General features: G+C 46.2%; 2 protein-coding genes across 15 annotated transcripts in view; one reads left to right on the plus strand and one right to left on the minus strand.

Moving 5' to 3' along the window:
• The window catches only part of ush2a (Usher syndrome 2A (autosomal recessive, mild)), a 199,405-nt gene extending 192,910 nt beyond the window's left edge, over positions 1-6,495 (plus strand). For 10 of the 13 annotated variants that reach the window (XM_072699000.1, XM_072698989.1, XM_072698991.1 and 7 more), the window contains 7 exons: positions 111-328; positions 433-609; positions 942-1,025; positions 1,672-1,913; positions 3,341-3,412; positions 4,545-4,754; positions 4,995-6,495. In XM_072699000.1, coding sequence (XP_072555101.1) covers positions 111-328; positions 433-609; positions 942-1,025; positions 1,672-1,913; positions 3,341-3,412; positions 4,545-4,754; positions 4,995-5,084 — 1,093 coding nt within the window. In that variant the 3' untranslated portion in view covers positions 5,085-6,495. Of the gene's footprint in view, positions 1-110; positions 329-432; positions 610-941; positions 1,026-1,671; positions 1,914-2,691; positions 3,162-3,340; positions 3,414-4,544; positions 4,755-4,994 lie in introns of those variants that run through there. The other 3 variants (XR_011982524.1, XM_072698992.1, XM_072698998.1) reach the window with 3 other exon arrangements.
• A 124-nt stretch (positions 6,496-6,619) lies between these two features.
• Positions 6,620-21,183, minus strand: kctd3 (potassium channel tetramerization domain containing 3). 2 transcript variants are annotated; one of them, XM_072699002.1, is made up of 18 exons: positions 20,551-21,183; positions 19,017-19,070; positions 18,523-18,568; positions 16,215-16,288; positions 16,060-16,118; positions 15,547-15,627; positions 15,121-15,276; positions 14,563-14,653; positions 13,206-13,396; positions 12,684-12,799; positions 12,418-12,505; positions 12,022-12,138; positions 11,754-11,924; positions 11,057-11,212; positions 10,579-10,675; positions 10,223-10,422; positions 9,999-10,137; positions 6,620-9,317 (listed from the first exon to the last, which is right to left on the minus strand). In XM_072699002.1, exons 1-18 carry the CDS (start codon positions 20,619-20,621, stop codon positions 8,759-8,761), a joined length of 2,466 nt encoding a protein of 821 aa, XP_072555103.1. In that variant the 5' UTR covers positions 20,622-21,183; the 3' UTR covers positions 6,620-8,758. The 2 variants fall into 2 exon arrangements, with proteins under 2 accessions (XP_072555103.1, XP_072555102.1); XM_072699001.1 differs by having other exon boundaries at positions 9,999-10,140; positions 20,551-21,180.
• Positions 21,184-22,536: the final 1,353 nt, after the last annotated feature.

Here is a 22,536-nt window from a genome sequence, read left to right on the forward strand (position 1 = left end):
GGCCTAATATGGCATTTTTTAAAGCACAACGCTTGTATTTCTGTTGTGTTTGCGGGCCAGGTCATGCCCCCTCCCAGCCTCATTCCCCTGTCTGTGCCCACCTCCCACAGCTGTGAGGTGCACTCCCGCACCTCCTGTCCGCAGCCCTTCCAGCCGGTGCCCTCCCCTTGCTCCCCAGGTACCTGGGAGATCAGCTACTTTGGCAGAGGGTGGAGCTTCAACGTCACGGGCCTGCGGCCGTACACCAGCTATGACGTGCGCGTGGTCTGCTACAACAACGTGGGCAGCACCGCTTCCAAGTGGACGTCCTTCACCACGCTGAAAGAGCGTGAGTGCGCCCAGTAGCGCGGTCCAGTCCTGCTGGGGCCACCTCCTGTTTTGTCTGCTCCTGTCCATTCAGCTAACCTCCCTGACCCCGCCCTCCTTGTCCAGCGCCGCAGTATCTGGCTCCCTTCCTGGTGACCAGCAATCTGACCACGATGTTCCTGGACTGGGGGAGCTCCTTCGCTCTCCACGGCCTTCTGAGGGACTTTGTGCTGATGGAGAACGGGCTTCGTATCTACAGTGGCTTCCACAGTTCACTGCACATCCCTCGAACCTCTGATAAAAGTATTCCCTCTTCTGAACCTCATAATCCCAAAATAACAATTTACACCTTGACTTTCTCACTAAACCACGAATGATAAGTTGGCCCCTTTAGCCAGTATGATCACCGTCAATGTCATCATGCTAATGTTCTATCTATCTATCTATCTATCTATTGTTCTTTTTATTCTTTCTTTGCTTATTATTTATTATCTGTTGAAGAGCTTTGATTTTGTGTGATACGTTGTTACCTTTCAAGGAGGTGTAGGTTTTGCCGTTGAATATTAAGCAGCCAGCCTTACAGATGGAGTCAGTGTTGGCTGTCCATCGGTGTAAGAAGCTCTGTGTTCCTGCAGCCTCCTTCTTCCAGGTCACCTGTAACACAGACACCGGCAGTGCCAGCAGTCCCTTGGTGACGTACAATACAGCCACCGGCGTTGGTGAGTCCATCGCAGTGCACATCGATGTCATGGACAGGTCACTGTCAGCAGTTTCTGCATGAGGATGTAGGACAGTATTTCCCAATCCGGTCCTCCGGACCCCCACACATTTCACATTTTTTACCTGGAACTGAGAAGTAGCAAGAATGTGGACTGTCTGGGGGGGGGGGGGTCCCCGGGGACGTGGTTGGGAAACACCAATGTAGGAGACCTTTGGGGGGCTTGTGGTGATTCTACGTAAGGTGTCCATTAATCTGCTTTCAGTTTACCAGCATTACCAAGCCAGGCTGCCCTGGTCATTCTTCATAGATGCAGCAGGGCATCCGTCTCCTGACATATTATGTATCTCTGCTCTGACTGATGCCATGTAAAATTATATAATTTACTGTATAAACAAGTAAATCCTGTTAACATAGCTCATTATTCAGGTTGTTTTTTCCCCCACACATAATTGCTATATAAAGTCATATAAAGTACGCAATATTTAAAATATTATGATCAGGTCCATTTGACATGGTGTCCAAGTTACCAACTTCAGTATCCTGGAATTTTGAACATGTATTGACCGACAGAAGCTTTAAATAAGATCTTACTGTGCCGACTGTTTGCAAGCCGTAGAGCTCAGGGAAATGCCCGTGTTCCCCAGCCCCCATGGAGCCCACCCCGGTGGGGAAGACGGGCACGCCGGACTCCCGGCTGAACTTCCACACGGAGATATGGTTCATCATCCTCATGGTGGTCCTGTGCCTGCTCTTGCTTGCTCTGCTGCTGGGCCTGCTCCTGCAGAGAGCCCTCAGCAAGCCCCCCTTCGTACGGGAGCGCCCCCCGCTGCTGCCCCTGCAGAAGAGGAGCTCCATGGGCGTCTATCCCCCTACAGATACTTACACGGTGAGGCATCTAGACCAGCAGCAGCAGAATATTCACCTGCAGTACAAAATCAGAGAGGCTTAGCAGGCAGCATTGATGACTGGGGTCTGAGTTCTGTCTCACTCTGTGTGGAGACTGTATGTCGTTCTTTTGTAGGCTCCAGTTTCCTCTTGGACTCCACATACACGTAGAGTAGGGATGGGATTTGAACCCATAACCCTGAAGGTGTGAGGAATGACTGCCACCCATTGAACCACCATGTTCTTGTTCATAGTTGCTCTGCACGGTCAATACCTAAGGCTAATTGGTGTCTCTAAATTGCCTGTATTGTGTGTGTGTATGTCCTGAGGATGGATTGGCATTGCAGCCCTGTGCTTACTGGGATAGGGTCCTGTCCCTCTGTGGCCCTGGTCAGGATGTGCAGTTGGAATGAAAGAAAGAATCTGTTGTTTGTATTGAATCATATTTTGTTTTGATATAAGAATAGGTGCTTCTGCAAGGAAATCAGCATAGTCTGAGAGAACGCATATGTTTATATTTTTTTTAGCCACTAAAGAGGAAGTACAACAGAAATGAATTGAATTTGTGTTAAAAAAAAAACATTTCTCATTAATTCTGCTTTTTGATATGTGTGATTCCATCTAAAGACCGCCGTCTATCCATCTCCCAGAGTTGCAGGGGGGCCTGAGGCCTATCCAGGGTGGGATCCATTGTGGGTAGGATGCCAGTTCATCACAGAGCTTACACTGTAGGCCATTCAGGGACACCAGTTTACGACCTGCATGTTTTTCAAATGCAGGAGGAAACCAAAATACCCAGAGGGAACTTGTGAAACGCAGAGAGAACTAGACTCTACATAGGGATGGGATTTGAACCCACAACCCTGGAGGTGGGAAGGAGGAGTGCCACCCATTGAAGTACCATGGTCTTGCTCAGAGTTGCTCTTCACTGTCAATACCACAAGGGGGCAGTGATAAGCAGCAACAAAAAATGGTTTGAAAACACTTCCTAAGCAGAAGCACCACCTTGTGGATATAAATATATTCTGATACAAAAAACTAGAACGTTATTGTAAATGAAATTAGGCCTTATATAATTTACTGTATAAACAAGTAAATGCTGTTACCATAGCCCATTATTCAGGTTGCTTTGCCCCCCCACACATAATTGCTTATATAAAGTTTTACACCCTTTTCTCTCCTCAAGGTTTTATTCTTATTTAGACAAAATGCTCTTTTAGCTTTTTGTTATCCATCCTCGCCATTTTGTTTGGTGCCCCGTCTTCCCTCTTAATGGATCATTCCGGCAAAGCATCCCGGCAGTCTTGGCGACAGCGCCCCCCCCCGCCCCCCCGTCCAGCTCCCTAATGCCCATTCACGTGTCCCTCTTCGCTTGCAGCCCCCCCCCAGCTCCCTAATGCCCATTCACGCGTCCCTCTTCGCTTGCAGCCCCACGCCACGCCAGAGCCCACGGACACGTTCAGCAGTGTCACCCTGAAAGCCTTCTCCATGCGCGTAGAGGTAGGGGGCAGGAGTGTGCCTCTGCTTGCCGCCCCCCCCCCCCCCCGCGGCTGGCTGTCTGCTCGCCTGGTCGTTCTATTCGTGGCTTTTCTCAGCACCTGCTTTGGGACTTGCTTCCATCTTCTGAGTTTTTAATCAATACAAAACTAACCTGGGAGCCTAATCAGGGGGTGTCACTAGGGCTGTACACTGATTAGTTTAAATAGTGTGTCTTCACTCATTTAATTAAAATCAGCCCCCCCCCCCCCCCATAAAAGCTTAGCCCCCCCCCTTTTCATACATCTCTAGTGACACTCCTGAGTGACTGATAGTGTAAGTTTGGTAGGTGTGTGTGGTGTGTGTGCTCTCTCTCTCTCTCTCTCTTTCTACACAGGACTTATCTTAACACGTTGTTCTAACTCCTCCAGACTACCTGAATCAATATTTTCTAATATTTCCACGTTTTCCAGTATCGCTTGTTTTTTAAACTGAGGTCTTTCTGTCGCCGATGAAGTCTGATTTTAACATCTCACATGCAAAGGTGAAAAGTTCAGGTCCAGAAAGTAAAAATCCAGACCAAGGTTTGTTTCAACCAACCAGCAGAGTACTCTGTGACTGTGACTTTTCATGCTCAACTGGTTGGTCAAAATAAAACCTTTGTCTGGATTTCTACTTTCTGGACCTGAGCTATCCACCCCAGCTCACATGCCTTCCTAAATTACGCTCTGCATGCACTTCCTTGAGTGGTTATCGGGATGGTGCTGAAACGACTTTAAATTTTACGTGGCATGCGTCACCAGCAGAGTATGGGACGTGGCACGCGTCACCAGCAGAGTATGGGACGTGGCACGCGTCACCAGCAGAGTATGGGACGTGGCACGCGTCACCAGCAGAGTATGGGACGTGGCACGCGTCACCAGCAGAGTATGGGACGTGGCACGTCACCAGCAGAGTATGGGACGTGGCACGCGTCACCAGCAGAGTATGGAACGTGGCACGCGTCACCAGCAGAGTATGGGACGTGGCACGCGTCACCAGCAGAGTATGGGACGTGGCACGCGTCACCAGCAGAGTACGGCGCGTGGCTGCTTTCTGCATGGCCTTGTAGTGTTGGTTTCCTCTAGCCCGAGTCGAGCTGAATCTCCTTCCACAGGGTCTGACGGAGACCAGGACGGTCTGCGGTGGATCTTACTCCAGCTGCCACGGTTCACAGATCACATCCGTGCTCCGCACGCCAGACCGCAGCCACCTGAGCCACACCTGTTCCCACAGCGGGTGCCAGGTCACCAACACCCATGACAAGAAGTCTCTGCTGGAGGAGGGTCTGTGGGACCCTGGGGAGCAGGGCCATGAGAGCAGGATGGTGAGTTGCTGGGTTACCAGTCAGTCCGGCTGGTGCTGGATCAGTACCCTCACTCAGCACCTACATGTGTAACGGGCTGGTGGCTGATTAGGGGGGCCGGTCTTCGCTCGTAGACTTGGCAGAACTCCGAATCTGGAACTAATCTCACTTACTAGTTTTAAAAAACGCGGGGTAACATATTTACATTTTTTCTGCAAATGAGTTTAATTTCAATGAGTGATCCCGGTTCACCACTTTCAGTTTGTGGAGGACGAGGATCTGATGGATGCAGTCAAGGGCATCAGCACAGTGAGGAAGGAGCAGACCACCTTCACGGACACACGCCTGTAGCTACAGTCAGAGCTCCGTCCTTCTGACCTCCACGCTGGTCTCGCTGAACGCCTTTCATGAGCACCAAAGTGTTTCTATGTATGTGGCTTTTTCCCCCCCAAGTCAAAAAGCAACTTTTAGCCACCAGGCTCAGAAGCTGAATGGGCTTTTAGACCCGACAAATAAGATTTTACAAAAATATACCCCCCCCCCCCCCGCCGCCTTGGCCAGCCATGAGGAAACTGACAACTCACTGCAGCAGCCCCCTTTTCGAGGCAGTCAGGCAGAGATTACTACCGCTGTCCAGCGGGTGGCCCTGTAGAGATCATTAATACTATTAGAAAGTAGTGCAAACACCGTCTGCTTGGGATTAATATAGTACATTTATCTATCAGCAGTAGCTTGTGATGATGACATCAGACCCTGCCTGCGACAGATGATGCTGTAAGGTGGTGCAGTCTGGCTGCCCACTCATCTCACCTCAGGACCACACTGTGAGCTTTTACTTCTGCCGACTCAGAAGGGTCAGCAGGTAGAAATCATCTGAAACCAGGACATTTACAAAGCACATGATCAGGGTCATGAACCAGCTCCTTATCTTATTGTTTTGTTGAATATATATGCTACATGCTGCTGTGTAACTTAAGTAGCAGTAGGGCTGAGATAGCAAGTAGTGGAAGTAGAAGATGATGTAAAATTCCTTTTTAAGTAAAAAAAAAACCCACAACCAGGGTTGTGGGTTTGTCCTTTTTAATTCCTTTTTTTTACCTTCAATCAGTATTATTTAGAGCATGATTATGGCAAGTTTTCCCATCTGAAAAGGGCAGTGCTCTTTTGTCCCTGCGACGCTTTAAGTCCTCTGACAGTTATTAATGCATGACACCAGTCCTCAGGCAGACAAGCAGCAGATGCAGTGAAGGTAGGACGCATGATGGAGGCTTCCTGGCAGCAGCCTGCTTGCCTTCATCCAGAGCTAACGCTAATTAGTGATTAGCGCTGCTGGGGGACAGGAGTGTCAACACTTAATAACAATCTGTATTTTTGAAGTATTTCAGGATTTCTGGAGATATTCATACTTATACAAAACACAGTTGTAGTATCTTTGCTTGTTCCATTTTCAAGTGAATTAAAATTACCAATTAATTACTTCTTACATCACTAACAAATTTTTTAAGTATGGCATTTCCGAAATATTCTCCCCCTTCTTTGATGTGGCATTCCAAGCTCTCTCTCAGGTCAAATGCATTATGATGTCAGCTGAAGTGGTAACCTTGGCAATAGGGACAGGATTCTGTTAAGCTATTTGTAAACCACACTGTACATAAATATGCTTGACTCTTTTGTATGTCAGATTTAAAAAAAATCTCTTCTATATAGTATCTTTATACTCTAAAATCCATGTCTTTTATAATAATAAATTTATTGCTTTGAATTAGAGGCACTTTTGCATCTGTATAAAATGTTTTATTAAAAAAAAAACTGCAGGCAAGTGTTAATATTAGTGTAGCACGGCAAGAAATATCACATTCTGCTTCAAAGAAAGACACAAGAAGCCATTTTGCAGGTTAGCTGTTTTACTCGGTCAGTAGAGGGTAATGACACAGCTGCTTGCTGTCGGACAGCTTCAGGTACCCAGTGATCCCGGTTTGAACTGTACCGCAACATTAAACACGTAATCCAGCATTGGAGCACCCCCTCCGCCCGTCGCTAATAGCCGCGCCGAATCCCCATCTCTATAGTTACTGAGGAGAGACACCAACAGTCGAATTGCTCAGATTGCACACCGAGTCCTGGACGCATCATAACCCCTGCCAAAAATCCACCAATCGGTTCTCCGTTCTCGACTTTTGGTTTAGGAATGCAGTTTCATGGGCCAGTTAGGGCTCCTTGTCGTGTGCCCCCCCCCCCCCCGTGGATAAATAACATTAACAGTATGGTCTTTTTAACAACAGGCAGCGTTCTGCCTTTAAACTCACCACAAGAATGATGGTGCATTTACGGCAGGTCTGGGCGAGCAGCCCATCACTGCCACCTGCCTTCGTATCATACAGACCATAATATGCGAGTGCGGTCTGCCCCTTTTGTGCAGAACCCTGACTGCCCCACACGCATCCTAAAAGTGTGAATCCTCTTCATTAATGACCATCCATTACATTCAAGCACAGACCTACATCCTCCACATTAACCCTTTAAAAATAAAGTTCACTGGCACCTCATGCATGTGCTGTAACCATGAACGACTCGATATTAATATTCTCCTTTATACAGGTGCTGTACAAAAACAGTTAGACAACATAAATACATTATTTTACAAACCACATTCTACTGACTGGACTGACATTGTAAACATACTACAGCCAGTTCTGTAAGGGGACTGGATTTCATGTAAGCAGAAAGCTCAGTCCCCATTGTGATCAGTTAGTGTTTCTTCAATAAACCTGTAAGTACTATTCTGTATGCTTCCTTAGTAACAGTGCAATTCCGTGTTAGAACAATTACATATAAATATCATGGACTGCATATATATATATATATATGAGGAGCATGGAAAATATAATTTGACGTAATGCATATATTGAGCCATACTATACAGCCGGAATGTGTCTTCCGTGTGATATGCCAAAAACGGCCTTAAGGAAAACCATTCTCACTCAACGCTGAGGACCAACTCCCGGTCACACACCCTAAATCTCCCGCAGACGTGGATGTAAAGGTTTCATCAGAACCGGGCCCGACTCCCTCACTTTGGTTCTCGTTCCTGGCCAGCCACCTGTAACCATATATTGACCCACGGCTGCGAATGTTAAAAAGGCACTGAGCAAGTAAGAAAGATTAGAATGGAATCAGGGAGAGACCTGCTAGATTCCCTCTCCTGTTAGCTATGAAAAATTAATTTTGATCGTTTAAATTCAATAATTTGAAATTCTATGACAAAAAAATAGGGAAACATCACCCATTTTGACGACTCGATACAGTAACACCTGAGAATGACGTGCCCAGGGGGTGACAGGACAGCCAGCCCCTACCGGCCACACACACATACACCTCCTCCACTCTCCCAGGGCCTCGGCGGTCCGATCACCCCCCCACCTCCGTCAGTCCTCAGCCATCGAATCAGCTGCCTTCGGCTTCACTCAAAGCCGAAGGACACAGCAGGACTCATTTTAAATGCGTCAATTTCTATCATGTTAATCACTCTTGTCACTATGACACCCAAAAACGCTCCCTGTCCCAAAGGACAAGGTTTGGAAGAAGAACTTCACGGGACCCTGGCATTAGTGCGTGACCTTCTCACCACTTCATTTAATAAACTTCACAAGATGATCTGAGCGACCATTCCAGTTGAGGGCTCAAAACGGTCACCAGTGAGCAGCGGGCAAATGCGAAGTGATGACAGCAACCAGCCAGGGAGCAGACGGACATTCCAGCAAAGCTGAGGTTTCCGAAGCCGCCCCACCCTAAAGGCCAGGAATGGCCCGCTGGGACTGAAATTATTAGCGGAGAGTTATATGAGCCTCCCTTCTGTCTGGGCTATCCGCCGGAGATGAGAGACCATAGCCCATCCATAGCCCATATTACCAGCGGACCAGAATGCAAAGCTACATGAGAAACAGGTGTGGTTCCGTGTCTGGGGTACATATGTGCTGCTGTCATGTCTCTATTAGCGTTGACGGGCGTCTCCGTGCGTCCGACACTCACAGGTACTCCTGGCCCGGTGGCTCCGTGCCCTTCCGGTGTCGGGGCGAGGTTGACACTTTGGTCGGGGAGGGGGACGCAGTACTGGAAGAGTCGCTGCCCCCACCCTCCGTGCTGGAAGGCAAGGAGGCAAGCTGAGGCATAGGGGGCGCCCTCTTCCTGCCCAGAAAGGTCCCATCAAAAGCCCCCCTCTTCCTCCCATCAAACTTGGCGTCCTGCCCATCCTCTTCTTGGGGCACCTTCTTTCGGGTGTCCCCAGGGCTGTCCGGGGCCTGCCGGGGAGACTCGGGCTGGACCTCGACGGCCCGGCTGGGCCACAGCTCTGCGGCAGAACCCCTCTTTTCCCCGGCCTCGGTGCCAGGGTCGCCGGGTGAGCACCGTGCCTCCGTGGGCCCCATCTCCAGCAGGCCCCGGCCCAGGTTGAAGGTCTGGAAGTCGCGGTAGCTGTGGAAGCTCTCGGTGCGCCGAGCGCGGGCCAGCAGGGGGCTCTCACGGTAGGGGCGCAGCGCTCCATAGGTGGCCGTCTCAGGAATGGGCTCGTGTGCTTGCAGCTGCAGGCTGGGGACACAGGAAGCACAGGCACCCGTCGGTCATAGAGCACAGGCGATTCAGACACCAGTTAGCATAACCACATGTCTCTGGAATACAGGGACACAACCCATGGGACACAAGGAGAACATGCAGAGTGCAGTGGGGATTCGAACCTCCAACCCTGGCTAACCAGTCAACAATCATGCCATTTTGTAATATGGCAGCCTTTTGTAATAATCTCCATTAATTTCAATTCCAAGCATTAATACATAGGGTGGCACAGTGAACTGGGATTCGATGGTGATACTAACATGGTACACAGCATTATTTTGGACCCCTCCAATACTGGAATAGGTACTAAGAATACTAATGACTATTGTACCACTAAATAGTTATTCTGTGGCGATTAGTATTTAGTAGATTACATCATTATTATTATCCTTAATTATTGTTACTATTGCCAATTTTGTCTGTCTTATTACTCTTTATTCTTCTTCCTGTTGTTCTTTTGCATTGCGCTCTTTTATATGCGTAAGCTACTGGATGCCTAAATTGCCTGCGGGATCAATAAAGCATCAATGTAGCATTGCTTTTGAAAATACCATCAAAGTAACATACTGCAGTATAACACATGGAGGATATGAGATTAGATACTGCTCATGTCAGCCTAAAGAGTGGGTGTATGTTATTAATAAACAGGACAGTTACCTAGAGCAGGACTCTCGCAGGCGGCTGTGCTGCAGGACGGAAGGGGCGGGGCTTATGTTGGGTGTGGCACAGCGTGAGGCGCTCAGGTCACATTGGTCCAGCAGTTTGAGAAGCTCCTCCTCTGTGGGACCGCCTACCTCTGCTAACAGTCACATCAAGCCATATAAATGTTTCCCCTTCAGCACACTAGTAGCCTGGAGGGGTCTCATTCTCCCCCGACTCACCTGTGTCCCGCTTGGCTTTGTCCTCCGTCTTGTTGACCATGTCCATGGCCGTGGTGAGGTCCCACATCTGGATGCTGCCGTTGCCGTGGCCCGTGAAGAGGTAGCGGCGTGGCCGAGAGCCCATGCGGCTGGAGCCCTCGCACTCGCGCACCGTGAAGCAGGTGATGGTGGTGCCGTCCACTGCCTGCACCTCACAGATCCTGCAGGGGGCACACAGCCGTCAATCTGTTGCCAGACAACAGCAGTTAACTAAAAGAAAACATCAGTCTCATGGTACGTGGAAAATATGTGGTGGTGGGCTAACTTGGGTTATGTCATTAAACTGATGAAATGAACAGACAGGAGGCAGCGTTTACCTTTTTCCAGTAGAAGAAAGACGCACAAAAAGTTTGTTGGTTATCGGAATGACTTTCTGAATGAAGACCTGCTGGTCATCTCTCTCTCCAAACGGTCCTGAAGATGATCAATGCAACAACACAGGTCAGTCCAAACTCTGTCATATTACAATTATTGTAGCATTTTGTACGTATTGTATTCACTAAAGCATTCCTTGCCCTGACATGCACTCCTGCACTTTTTACACACTTAGCCACACATGCACATTGTACATAAACTGTATGTGACCACTGCCTTTTGTCTTCACTGTATATCTACTGTATGCACAAGAGCCACTGATGACTGGTGAAAATTTCCTTGTGCGCTTATGTGAACATATTTAAGATAACCAAAACCGGGCCACTGACTAGTGTGTCAGACAGAGAACCAGTACAAGAACCATGTATAACAAACACTGTAAAACCCTGGTTGCAACCCCCCCCCTCCCCGGGGGCACACCGATGTCGTTGCCGGAGGAGTAGCTGCCATGGCTCTCAGCCTCCTCCAGGGACAGGATTTTGAAGGAGGCCAGGGGCGTGGATCCCGGCTGGGTGGAGATCATGCCCCTGAAGCGAGTCACCGTCCACGTCCGCACGTGGTTGTTGTCGGCGCACACTGGAGAGAGGAAGAGCTGCTCTCGTTGTCTGGTGGTTACGGGAATGTCAGAGCAGCAGTGATTACAGGTTTGGGGCAAAGTGCCCAGCATAGGCCCCTATCCAAGCAATGCAAGGAGCCGCACTCCCCTTTCGCTCATGTCTCACACCTTTCGGCCACTAGATGGCAGCCTCCCCCAATGGGTGGCATCTGAAGTCCAGATGGGATGTCATAACCATCATGTGACCACTGCAGATGGTAGCAGATGGTTAAAATAATGCAAATTGAAACAGGGGTGCTGAAAAGGACATGCTACAATCGCTGGTAGTAAGGTCACTGAGCATTAACCGGCTCTGACGAGTTCAGCACCTACAAGAAGCAAAGAGCACTGACTGCACGGGGCAGGCAGGGGAACCTCAGGCAATTTAGAGACACCAATTCACCAAAACCATGTTTTTGGACTGTGGCAGGAAGCCTGGTTGAACACAGAGAACATACAACTGTTCAGGGGTAGGAATGGATCACCCAGGACTAGAGGACACCATGATGATGCAGACTTTACCAGAGACGAGGTGCTTCTCGGAGAGCATGATCTTGGTGACGGGGCTGCGGTGCACGGTGAATGTCTGGAAGAGCTGCGGCCCCGAGCCCACGGTCTCCGGATGCTGCACGATGACCCGAACTGCGCCGGAGCTCGTCCCGTATGCGATCTCGATCCAGTTCCCGCTTACACCTGCAGGGGGCGCGTCACGGATCACAGCATGATCAAGGACGCAAGGGCAGCAATACAGTAAAGAGTCCTGAACTTTAAGTTTGATGCAACCACTTACTGGTCTTGGGGGTGAGGTAGACGCTGAGTGCCGTGATGGCATCGTTGGATGGGTCGTGGTACAGCTCCGTCACCAGCAGGTCGTTGTCCTTCATTCTCAGGGGGAACTTCTGCATGTCTGGCAATCGTGCACAAAGACACAAAAGCTGCTAAATGTTTTAGGGGAACGGGGGTCGTGACCAAAGACAAGGAGAGTCAGCTGATTGGGTTTCTGTGTTCTGAAATGGCAACTTTATTTATAACACACTTTTCACACAACAAAGTTGACCAAAGTGCAACAAGTGTATCAGAATAAGAATAAATGCCAAAAATAAACTTAAAATCACATCTAAATTACATTAAAAGAGAACAGCAGAGCATTCGTTCCCCGTGGCTGCAGTCGTGCTTTCCGACTCACCGATGTAGTAGATGGAGCCGTTATTGCAGCCCAGCAGCAGGAAGGAGCCGGCCGTGTCGCAGCTGGTGATGGGGACCACGTCCTGCACCTGGACACAGCACAGGGAGAACGTTCACGACCTTTCGCAGGTTCCGGGACAGTCACGGCCTTTCGCAGGTTCCGGGACAGTCACGGCCTTTCGCAGGTTCCGGGACAGTCACAGCCTTTCACAGGTTCCGGGACAGCGTCAAAGGTACCTGCACATAAATAATGAGCGAAGAGCAAACCTGCCAGTGCTGGGTGACGGCGTTCCACACTCCCACCTTCCCCGTGTGGCTGGTGGCTACTAGCTGACTCCCGATGAAGAACAGAGAGTCCACCGGCACGCCCAGGCTGAACACACCTGAACACAGGGAAAGCCAGGCCTGAACACAGGGAAAGCCAGGCCTGAACTCATACAGAAGAACGGCTCGCGTGCATCACAAAGGGCTTCAGAAAGCAGGACCTGGATGAGTACCAGACCACATTTACCGCAGTAAGCTGGAAAATGTGTTTGGGGGCGGTGTGTGGCACCGTGGATTAGGACTATGTACCCCTGATCAGAAGGTTCCTGGTTCAAAATTTCGCGGTTGGTGGAGTGATTTCACTGTTCAAGGTTCCAAAGCCCAGCTGCTGCAGGCACTGGTCCTGCTTTCTCAGTTATATACAGCTTTGGATAACAGCTTCTGCTTAAGCAGTAATGCGATGTGGGTACCACTATCAACCAATCCTGTCCCTCCCACACAGCCACACCCCTGGTCCATTTATACCTATTTCATTTCCGCTGCCTCCATCCTGGATACTCCAGAGGATAATACTGCTCTCAGATGCCGCGGCAACCATCTTGTCCTTGTCGCCGTGGGGACCGCCGACCACCTTCGCATTAAGGGCCACGCGCTCTATAGCCCAGTCCAGGTGAGGGCTGGAGAAGACCTGCTGCCAGCCGGACGATTCCTTAATCCTGCCGGACACACGTGGACAAGCGCGGTCATTCCGTCATGTTCATTCAGCCACGCCTCAAGGACGCCCCAAGGTCGCCTTGCTAATCCAGCAATGTACGCAGAGCTTGTGGCACATACAGCTGGTGCATTCATCCATCTTCCAGCCGCTTATCCTGGTCAGCACTGCATGGGGGATCGGAGCCAGTCCCAGGCAGCACAGACAAGGACACAGGCATGCAAACACAGTCACACACTATTGGCAATTTAGACCCCAGTCAGCCTCACTGCATGTCTTTGTAGAGCAGAAGGAAACCAGAGAGACACACTGAGAGAACAGATGAGGGATTCAAACCCTCAACCTTGTGGATGAGGAAACTGTTCCACCAATTGAGCTGTGCTGCCCTGATACATGCAGCTGCTATGTCTAAGGATGTACATATGAATATAGATATAAATATGCATGAAAGAATGGCCAGTCGAACAGGCCTCCTGAAACTACAACTAAAAATCAAAAAAAGTCAACTAAAAGTCAACTAAAAGTCAACAGAAAATGACTTGATTAGGGGTTACAGAGCCATACCACAAGCCCGGCTGAGTTATGTCAAGTGGGGCTTTGTTGTCAGACCAGCCGTATTCAATACACGGCCAGAGTGATGTGAAATTATGTTTCCAGAGCTACAGTGCTATATATAGGCCTATAAATAGAAAGCATGGGTAGACAGGACAAGTGGGGGGGTACGTACATATAGGCCTATAAATGGAGAGCATGGGTAGACAGGACAAGTGGGGGGGTACGTACATATAGGCCTATAAATGGAGAGCATGGGTAGACAGGACAAGTGGGGGGGTACGTACATATAGGCCTATAAATGGAGAGCATGGGTAGACAGGACAAGTGGGGGGGTACGTACATATAGGCCTATAAATGGAGAGCATGGGTAGACAGGACAAGTGGGGGGGTACGTTAACAATATTCACACACAATGTAAAAGTAAACAATGATGGAAGCAGCAGGGTGGGATGTTGGAGTAAAAAGATAAATTCAGTGCATTGGCGGGTAAATGGCGATATGAAGGGAGTCCGGGCGGCTGGGGGCAGCGTTGGTGGGGGGGGTAAACCTGCGGAGACGGCCAGCAATGCTCAGCAGCCCAGCTTCCCTTCTATATCCATTCTGCTTGACCTCTACCTGTAACAGATGACGAAATGTGCATATGCTACAACAATCCAGTTGTGGTGCCCAGCAACTATCAACACTTTCCTGGGGTCCACAGGTGAGCCTAAGGGGAGCAGAAGAGGAAGACAGGTTCAGGTGTCAAATCAAGTCACTATCCACACTTCGTTGGTATTCAAGTGCTCAAATCACATTAAATATCTGTAATAGCATAGATTTGCCACTAGATGGCAAAGCCTATGGTGCTCTCGGTAGAAATAAGCATTGTTTGTGACTTAGTCATTGTTCGAGTTGCCAGTCTAAAAACTGACTTAAAGGACAAGGCCCTTTAAACAGAGCCCTCCAGCAGCAGGCTCCGCCTCACTGTGTCTCTGCCTCAGAATGGCCCACGCAGTTGCCGTGGCAGCCACACCCCCCATTTCCAGAACATTGTGTCCTACGGTCTTCTAGGCAGGCAGCCTGAATGCTGCCAAGTTTACCCCCCCCCCTGTTCCCTTCATGAATACAACTGAAAATGAGCTGGCTCACGCTTTCTGCATCATGCAGCGGATGTAAACGTACTGAAAGTCTTACCCAGTCTTTGTGGGGCATCAGATCCAGGAGGGCTGGGAAGGGAGGTGTGAGGACAGGGCCTGGGGAGGCCCCCCTCGGCCCCGCCTGGCCCCGGCCGCTCCTCCTGGGCAGCGGTGGCAGGTGAGGGAGCCACACTGTCCTTACGAGGCGGGATGGCTGTGGGACAGAGGAAGGAGAATGGAAGACAACACTGACCTCAGCGGTTGGCATTTCAGTGGCAATACAGTCCAATGACATTTCTTCACCTAAGAATATCTGCAGTCACTCACAGTGAATTAATCACGGATTGGCTGTTTATTTTACACATCAAACATGCAAGCTTGTTCTAAAATAGCCCAGAGGGACCAAATGAATATCTACTCCAATGAGGAATTAGCTGAGGATCCCACAAAGCGGTTAGATGAAATGGATAATTGTGGGAAGTACCTGGAGGTGGGAGGTAGCCATGGAAGAGCACACTGCCACACGAGGAGCGCTCCAGCTCCTCACAGAGGAGCAGCCTCCGTACTGAGGGGAGACACACGCAGGGCAGGGGGTCCATCGCCATCACTCTCTCACTGCACACTGCCTTCAATAAACGCCCCTTCTGTGCAGAATGACTTTTACACGTCTTGGTACACGTTTTACACTACCGCTCATTTAAATATTTATCAAAAGATCGGATCAGGACTCGGAATTGGCAGATATGAATATTGAATGGATCGGATTGGTGTACCAAAACAGTGGATCGGGACATCCCTAATCGGAAATGAATTTTTTATAACCGTCGTATTTGTGAATGGTCGCTAACTGACATAGTTGGTAAACAAGAAGTGGTTGTAATTAATGTTACGTATTTTGAAGCCAGCGACCCTTCAGTCTTCAGATGCTTTCTATTGACTACAAGTTAATTATCATTTATTTCAGGGACTTGGGGGTGTTATAAAACTTAAAACATACCCAAAGGTGTGATGCCATAAAATTCAGCTTCATGTCGAAGGATATTAATGTTTACACCCCTGTCAAAAAATATACATATTAAACTTCATGCTACATTAAGGAATACCCTACCCTTCTTTTATTTCAGAGGCAGGTGGAACTTCAGCCTTTCTTACCTTAGGTCTAATTCTTTGGTCCGGAGGAAGTTCAAAATTGGTGCAAATGCTGTTGGATCCCTGTCTATAAATATCTGTAGAACAAGAAACAGTTTCATTCACAAAGATAAGTATTTTGCAGAATTTAAGAAGAAAACGAAAATGATCGTTTCAAGCATTACTGTATATTTAAAGGTCTTAGACTCTGCACCTTTATGGACCTAGAGAACAGTCTGTTTGGCTTTTTATAGGTTTAAATTATAGCTTCCATTAATTAAATAGTGTGCATAATTTAAAACTATCAAAACACAAAATGAACCACCCATCTAAAATGAGCAGATGTGTTGCCCAGGTAAGACCAAGGGCCAAAGATTAAACCAACAATGAACATTTCAGCAGTTCAAAACAAATAAATCATTTAAATAATCCATAACTTAACACACCTTAACCAATATGAAATGGAATACCATCAAAATACAACTAATCCGAAAAGATCAAGACATGATTAAAAAATTCATTATACATTTGGGTTTGAACTGCCAATTAGAATGTACTACTGCAAACTACATCTTGGGCAAACAGTGCTTTTCTCCATCAACACCCTTAATCACTGCAACAAGCAGCAACCTCCTCACTGCATTAGTCAGTTTACAGTCTCCAATGTTCACAGGCTTGAAAATGTAACCCATTTGTTTAAGTGCAAGGAAACAGCACTGTGCAGACACGCTGTGGGTTTCAGTAATCAATTTTCCGTCGCTTTCTTGGGCCAAATATTGGAGTCACATTTTACAAAGCTCTATTGATTTGGATCAAAGCCATTTAAACACCCCGCAAATGTGCTTTGGGTTTCAGTTAAAAGGGAATTAATTCAACAAGCAATAACTAATGTACCTCTCATATGCACCGTCTGAACAAAGTATAAACACATACTAACATACATTTGTGTTTTAATTAAGGTAGAAGCATATGTGCTCTGTAGCACAATGTCTGTTGGAGAATAACACCTTAATAACATAATGACAACAACATAACAGCTCATTTTCTGAAACCTTCCCTTTTGCTTTTTGGCATTTTATGCCAAGACACATACAGCGAGGCGTATTTTATGGCTAGTAATTAGTCCCTAGAAAGAAGCACCAAACGTACAGAACTTCAAGGGGTCGGTTTTCCACAGCCGTAAAAACTGTAACATCACAACGCGAGGCAGGTATTTTGTACTGAATTTGAAAATATAGTATATTATTTGGGCTGGCTGATGTGCGATATTTATACCAACACTGCATGTTATGCACATGCAATTCTCAGTCAGCTAGATTAAGATCAGGCTTTTTCTTACTTTCAGCTCTGTATACTGACATTTACATTTCGCTAGAACATTTTTACTCTGTCGTAGAAAAAAAACCTTAGCCAGCCTTGCTATTTTAATTATTCTTTTTACAGATTATGTAAAATATGATTAAAAATCAGTTTAAAGCTTATCTCCGCTGATTTTGCATGAGCACTGCATGCATTCTCAGAGATCGTAATTATTTTCATTCTTGCTGTTTTAAATCACTCCTAGACGGGTTTATGAGAAATGAATTTATAAATACCTCAATATTTATTACCACAAAATCACATCACCAGGACAGTAGGCTAAATGCATGCTGTTCTAGTATATTAAATAAAATACTTCTTAAATTTCTTGTCATGCAACTCTGATGTTTCTGTTGTATCTGTTCTTCCGACCAAATCGCAATTATTTTTTACTTTGTTTATTGTTGTGTTCCGAGTTTGTAACTGTTCTCAAGGGGGCGTTTGTATTGTGTTTCAGGGGCAGATTATTTACATAACGAATCGACAAAGAAAGCGTTACAAGTCCCACTCCAAAGTACCGAAGTACCAAAAAGAAGTACCCCAGCTGGTTTGGCACGTTCTGTACTGGGACGTTTGGTACTGGTACTCGATCGGAAGTCAGTGGAAAAGAGAAAGTACCAAAGGTACAGTAGTAAGTAAGTACTTGGTGCAGTGGAAAAGAGAAAGTACCAAAGGTACAGTAGTAAGTAAGTACTTGGTGCAGTGGAAAAGAGAAAGAACCAAAGGTACAGTAGTAAGTAAGTACTTGGTGCAGTGGAAAAGAGAAAGTACCAAAGGTACAGTAGTAAGTAAGTACTTGGTGCAGTGGAAAAGAGAAAGTACCAAAGGTACAGTAGTAAGTAAGTAGTTGGTGCAGTGGAAAAGCGTCCATAGAATCTGTCTGTCTGCTAAAATGAAGCATTTTGGACACATAAAGGGCTGTGCAGATGGTTCAGCTCCACACCAAAAAGCTCTTCCCATCAGCAGTACTCACCGCTCCAGTTTCGTCCCGAAGAGTCGATATCCGACCACTGAGCAAACTGTAATGCAAGAGCACAACATCCAGTCAAGCAAGAGCAGTATGGAGCTTTAGCATAACACAGCATGTTGAGAGAAATGAGCGGCCACCCAGAGTCCTACTGGGAGCCCTACTCACATTTCCCTCATTTAGTTAGAAAGCACATCTTCACTTCCAAGTAGAAAATACATATCTGGTTGCTTACAAAAAAAAAGTTGGGATCCATCCATCATCCTTATTAAAATTATCCTTACTTCATCCAAGAAATGATTTATATTTTGAAGCTGTACACAGAACAAGGCTTTTAAGTGAAAAACATTATAGTTAAAATGAAGACCTTCTCTTTTCAAAAAATATTCTGTGATGATATATTGGTGTAGTTAAAAAGGACATTAAACCTGCTTTTTGAAGAAAAGTCTCGACTTAATACAACAGTAATGAACCTCTAAAAGAACAAAGAAGCATCTTGCCTGGAGAAAAAGGAGTCGGGGATCCACATGAGCGTCTGCCGGGAGGTGCTGAACCTGGAGGAACATAAAAGGAACGTTCAGGACTGAGGTAAGATGTTAATATTAATGCTTCATGATAAATGAGCACAATTATAATTCTGTACAGAACATCTTACCATAACACACACCCAAAATCAAATATACATTCCCTGTCGATGTTTGCCTTGTTGCAGTTAGAATCATACATCTATATGTGATAATACTTAATGCATATTATACATTGATAAGTAATGCATTGTTCATATGATTGAATTCCCCCCCCCAACATTCAAATGCAAAAATGACAAGGTTTTACCTTAAAGCAAAGTACTATTACTTAGCCTGGTCTGTTTCCATAAACAGAAGCTGTATAAATATGTGCAACAGTGAAAAAAACATTCCCTGGTTTATTGAACAATAAAAAATAACTGCAAAAGGGAATGACAGGGCAAAAACTTGAAATACTAATTTGCTTTTCATTAATTTTGCTATGATTCATAGTATGGGAGGCTGAACACAACCCAGTATGATTTCATTAGGCACCTGAATAAGCGTTGCGACACATCATTTACCGACTGTCATATCCTAAGGTTAACATACAGCGGTTCCGCGTCCCAAACTATCTGGACGGACTGCCAGCACGCATCTGTCTGGCTAACGCTTGTGTGACAAACGTGGAAATTCTTGCAGCTCGAAACCCATTAAATTAAACTGTGAGTTATCCAAAAATCTCATTCTTTAACTTTTTTTTCTACCCGTTATCAAGTATTACCAAATACCTTTTTGTTTCAGTCCAACATGCTGAAGTCAGGGCTGTTCATGATGCACAGTACACAATGTTACGAAAATGACGTCTAAAATCGCTACATGGACTTGTAAGTACTTGGTAAAACATTTTGATACGCTGCTCCAAAATGTTGGATGGAATTTATTCACTATATTAATCGATAATCCATTTAACTCCTTAGCATCACCGTAGCATTTAGTAATTGCGTTTACACGTCCATCCATAAATCAGTGGTAGCTAGAGACAAATATATATATATATATATATATATATATACACACACACACACACCTTACAAATGGGGTTCTTCAACGGGAAATAAATTCTATCCATGTATGTCAATAACGTGATTAAGAACACATTTCAAGAACACTAACACGGTTCCCAACCTTCGAACTTTTCGCCGTTTTCCCAATGACGCACAATTAACTCCAATATTAATATTCACAAACAACTGTGCACTTCTCGCTAAATATCTGCTTGGAAAAAAAGCTAGAGATCTTAAACACTTAAACAAAAACACAGGGCAGGGACGCATTACAGCGACCAAACTCCCGCGTAATGTCCTGCGATGTCGCGCACATACTGTCCCCATCTCGCCGCGCATCGGCGCTCAGGCCTGTGCCGATATCCGCGCACTTGTTTTTTTTTTCTCTTTTCGGTATTTTGACTTATTATACGGAAAAAGATGCATATACATATGCAAAAATTATCCGTCGACGGACCTACCTCGTACCGCCGACGTTGAGCTGAATGATCTCCCCGGTCCCCGTCGCTAGGTTGTTGCAGCTCCCGGCCATCTTCTCCCCACGCACCGACGACTCCCGCACAAGCGCACAGCGAGCCCCCTATGTCAAATGTTTTCTCGTTTTTTAAGTATGAACTTCTTGCCCTCCCCTCAAAAAAATGTTCTCCTTCTTTTCCTGAAACTCGACCCTCCCCTTCCCACCGAGTCCCCCCTCCCAAAATGCTTCCTATTTACAATCTAGCAGCCAGACGTGGGGGACCCGTATGACTCGTGTCTGGCTTTATCATATTCGTAAACACGCCGGTGTATCTCGGGATACGTCGGAGGCATTGCGTTTCTGAGATTTTTTGTTTCAGATCTTATTACAGAGCACGCCCAGTGCACTTTTTTTTTTTCGTTTAGACGTAGCAACCGCGCACAGAGATGCTGAGACTCTCCCGACGGAATAGCTACCTCTCCCACTACGTCATTCCCTTTTCCAAAGGTTGCGTGCCCAGAGAATTCGCACCCCCGTCTCCTTCATCCTCCTCGCTTATTAAACGCGCGGATCAGCCTGTCTGTCTACAATATTATTCTATTTCTTTCCTCTGCAAATGAAAGCTGTAAGCCTATGAAAACTGCGTTTAGTTTCTGCCTGCGGGCGCAGTCGTTACCAGCCTGTGTAGACTATTTTATATGCGTCTGAATGGACTGGGGATTATGCATGCAGATTAGTTCCACTGCATATGAACATATTTCATATGAAGATTTATTTACTATCCATACACAATACTTTTCAAAAATAAGACAATATGTATTTGTTTGTAATTTTATCCCTAGATAGCCATGCATTTCACTGCGGGTCATGGTCTGACTATACCTTGAATGTGCCAAATGTCCTTGATTGCAAGATTGCAGAAAACTGAACTTTAATTTGGCCAACTTCATATTTAGAGCTCAGAACTCTTCATTGTCAGTATGTCATAACATTTTTGAATAGGTTGTGGTTCTGTGAACACAGATGACTACACTTACCAGGATACAGTGCAAACAGGAATGAAGGACAACTGTCCAATGGAAACATAACAGTGCCGTCACCTGACACCTTCATGATTGTGGGTTTGAATCCCATCCCCACGGTGCGTGGGGTTTGGGTATACTCCCCGCGGCGCGTGGGGTTTGGGTATACTCCCTGCTGTGCGTGGGATGCCTTCCACAGTTCAAAGACACAGTATGAATTGAACCTTTGTCTCTATTGTCTGTAGTGTGGACTGGCATCCCAATCAGAATGTTTTTCATCTTGTGCCATAGACCCCCTATGGCCATGTACTGGATAATAGACTGGGATATGGATGGATGTATAAAATAATACTTTGATTTCATACAGCTGTACCCTAAAATAAGAGTAACATATCATGTAATACACTTTATATATATAGAGACATTTTACAATTTCTTAAACTATATCTTAATTTAGTAAAATGTCTTTAAAATGGTTTATTTGGCTGTTTCTACATACTTTTTGGCCATAAAACCTCTTTAAGAAAAGTCACCATGGGATTTCATGTTAAAATTGGTAACTGTAATCAGTTGTCTAACCCTCTTTGAAAGGTTCATAAAGAAATGTCATCCAAATGAAATGAATGTGCACACTCACATGGGCAGAAAAGTGAACATTAATTAGACACCATGGTTCTTAACTGGCAGATTGAACGTCAATTCTTTATTTCACTGTCTTATATTACTACCTATTTTTGACCTTATATATAGTATTATACTAATTTTCATTTGGTGAAATTGGTTTTTCAGGGAAATTGGTTTTCTCAGACTAAATAGGTGAAGTTATTTCACCTGTAAAATCTATTGGTCCATTTTCTTTTTGCAGTCATACAGTAGGGAGAGATTTGGTAGTAAGAAAATTGGATACATAATCAAACCATACACCAGACTTCAACAAACAACTTACAATCTAAACAAAGTTTAATATA

The sequence above is a fragment of the Paramormyrops kingsleyae genome, chromosome 14 (genome assembly GCF_048594095.1).
Source record: "Paramormyrops kingsleyae isolate MSU_618 chromosome 14, PKINGS_0.4, whole genome shotgun sequence".
Taxonomy (NCBI): domain Eukaryota; kingdom Metazoa; phylum Chordata; class Actinopteri; order Osteoglossiformes; family Mormyridae; genus Paramormyrops; species Paramormyrops kingsleyae.

Excerpts from the sequence above, each read along its gene's own strand:
- kctd3 (XM_072699001.1), bottom strand. The coding sequence starts at position 20,621 with ATGGCCGGGAGCTGCAACAACCTAGCGACGGGGACCGGGGAGATCATT. Across the intron at positions 18,569-19,016 it reads CCCGACTCCTTTTTCTCCAG|TTTGCTCAGTGGTCGGATAT; the intron begins GCAAGATGCTTC and ends CTTGCATTACAG. Across the intron at positions 12,506-12,683 it reads CCGTCACCCAGCACTGGCAG|GTGCAGGACGTGGTCCCCAT; the intron begins GTTTGCTCTTCG and ends TGCTGTGTCCAG.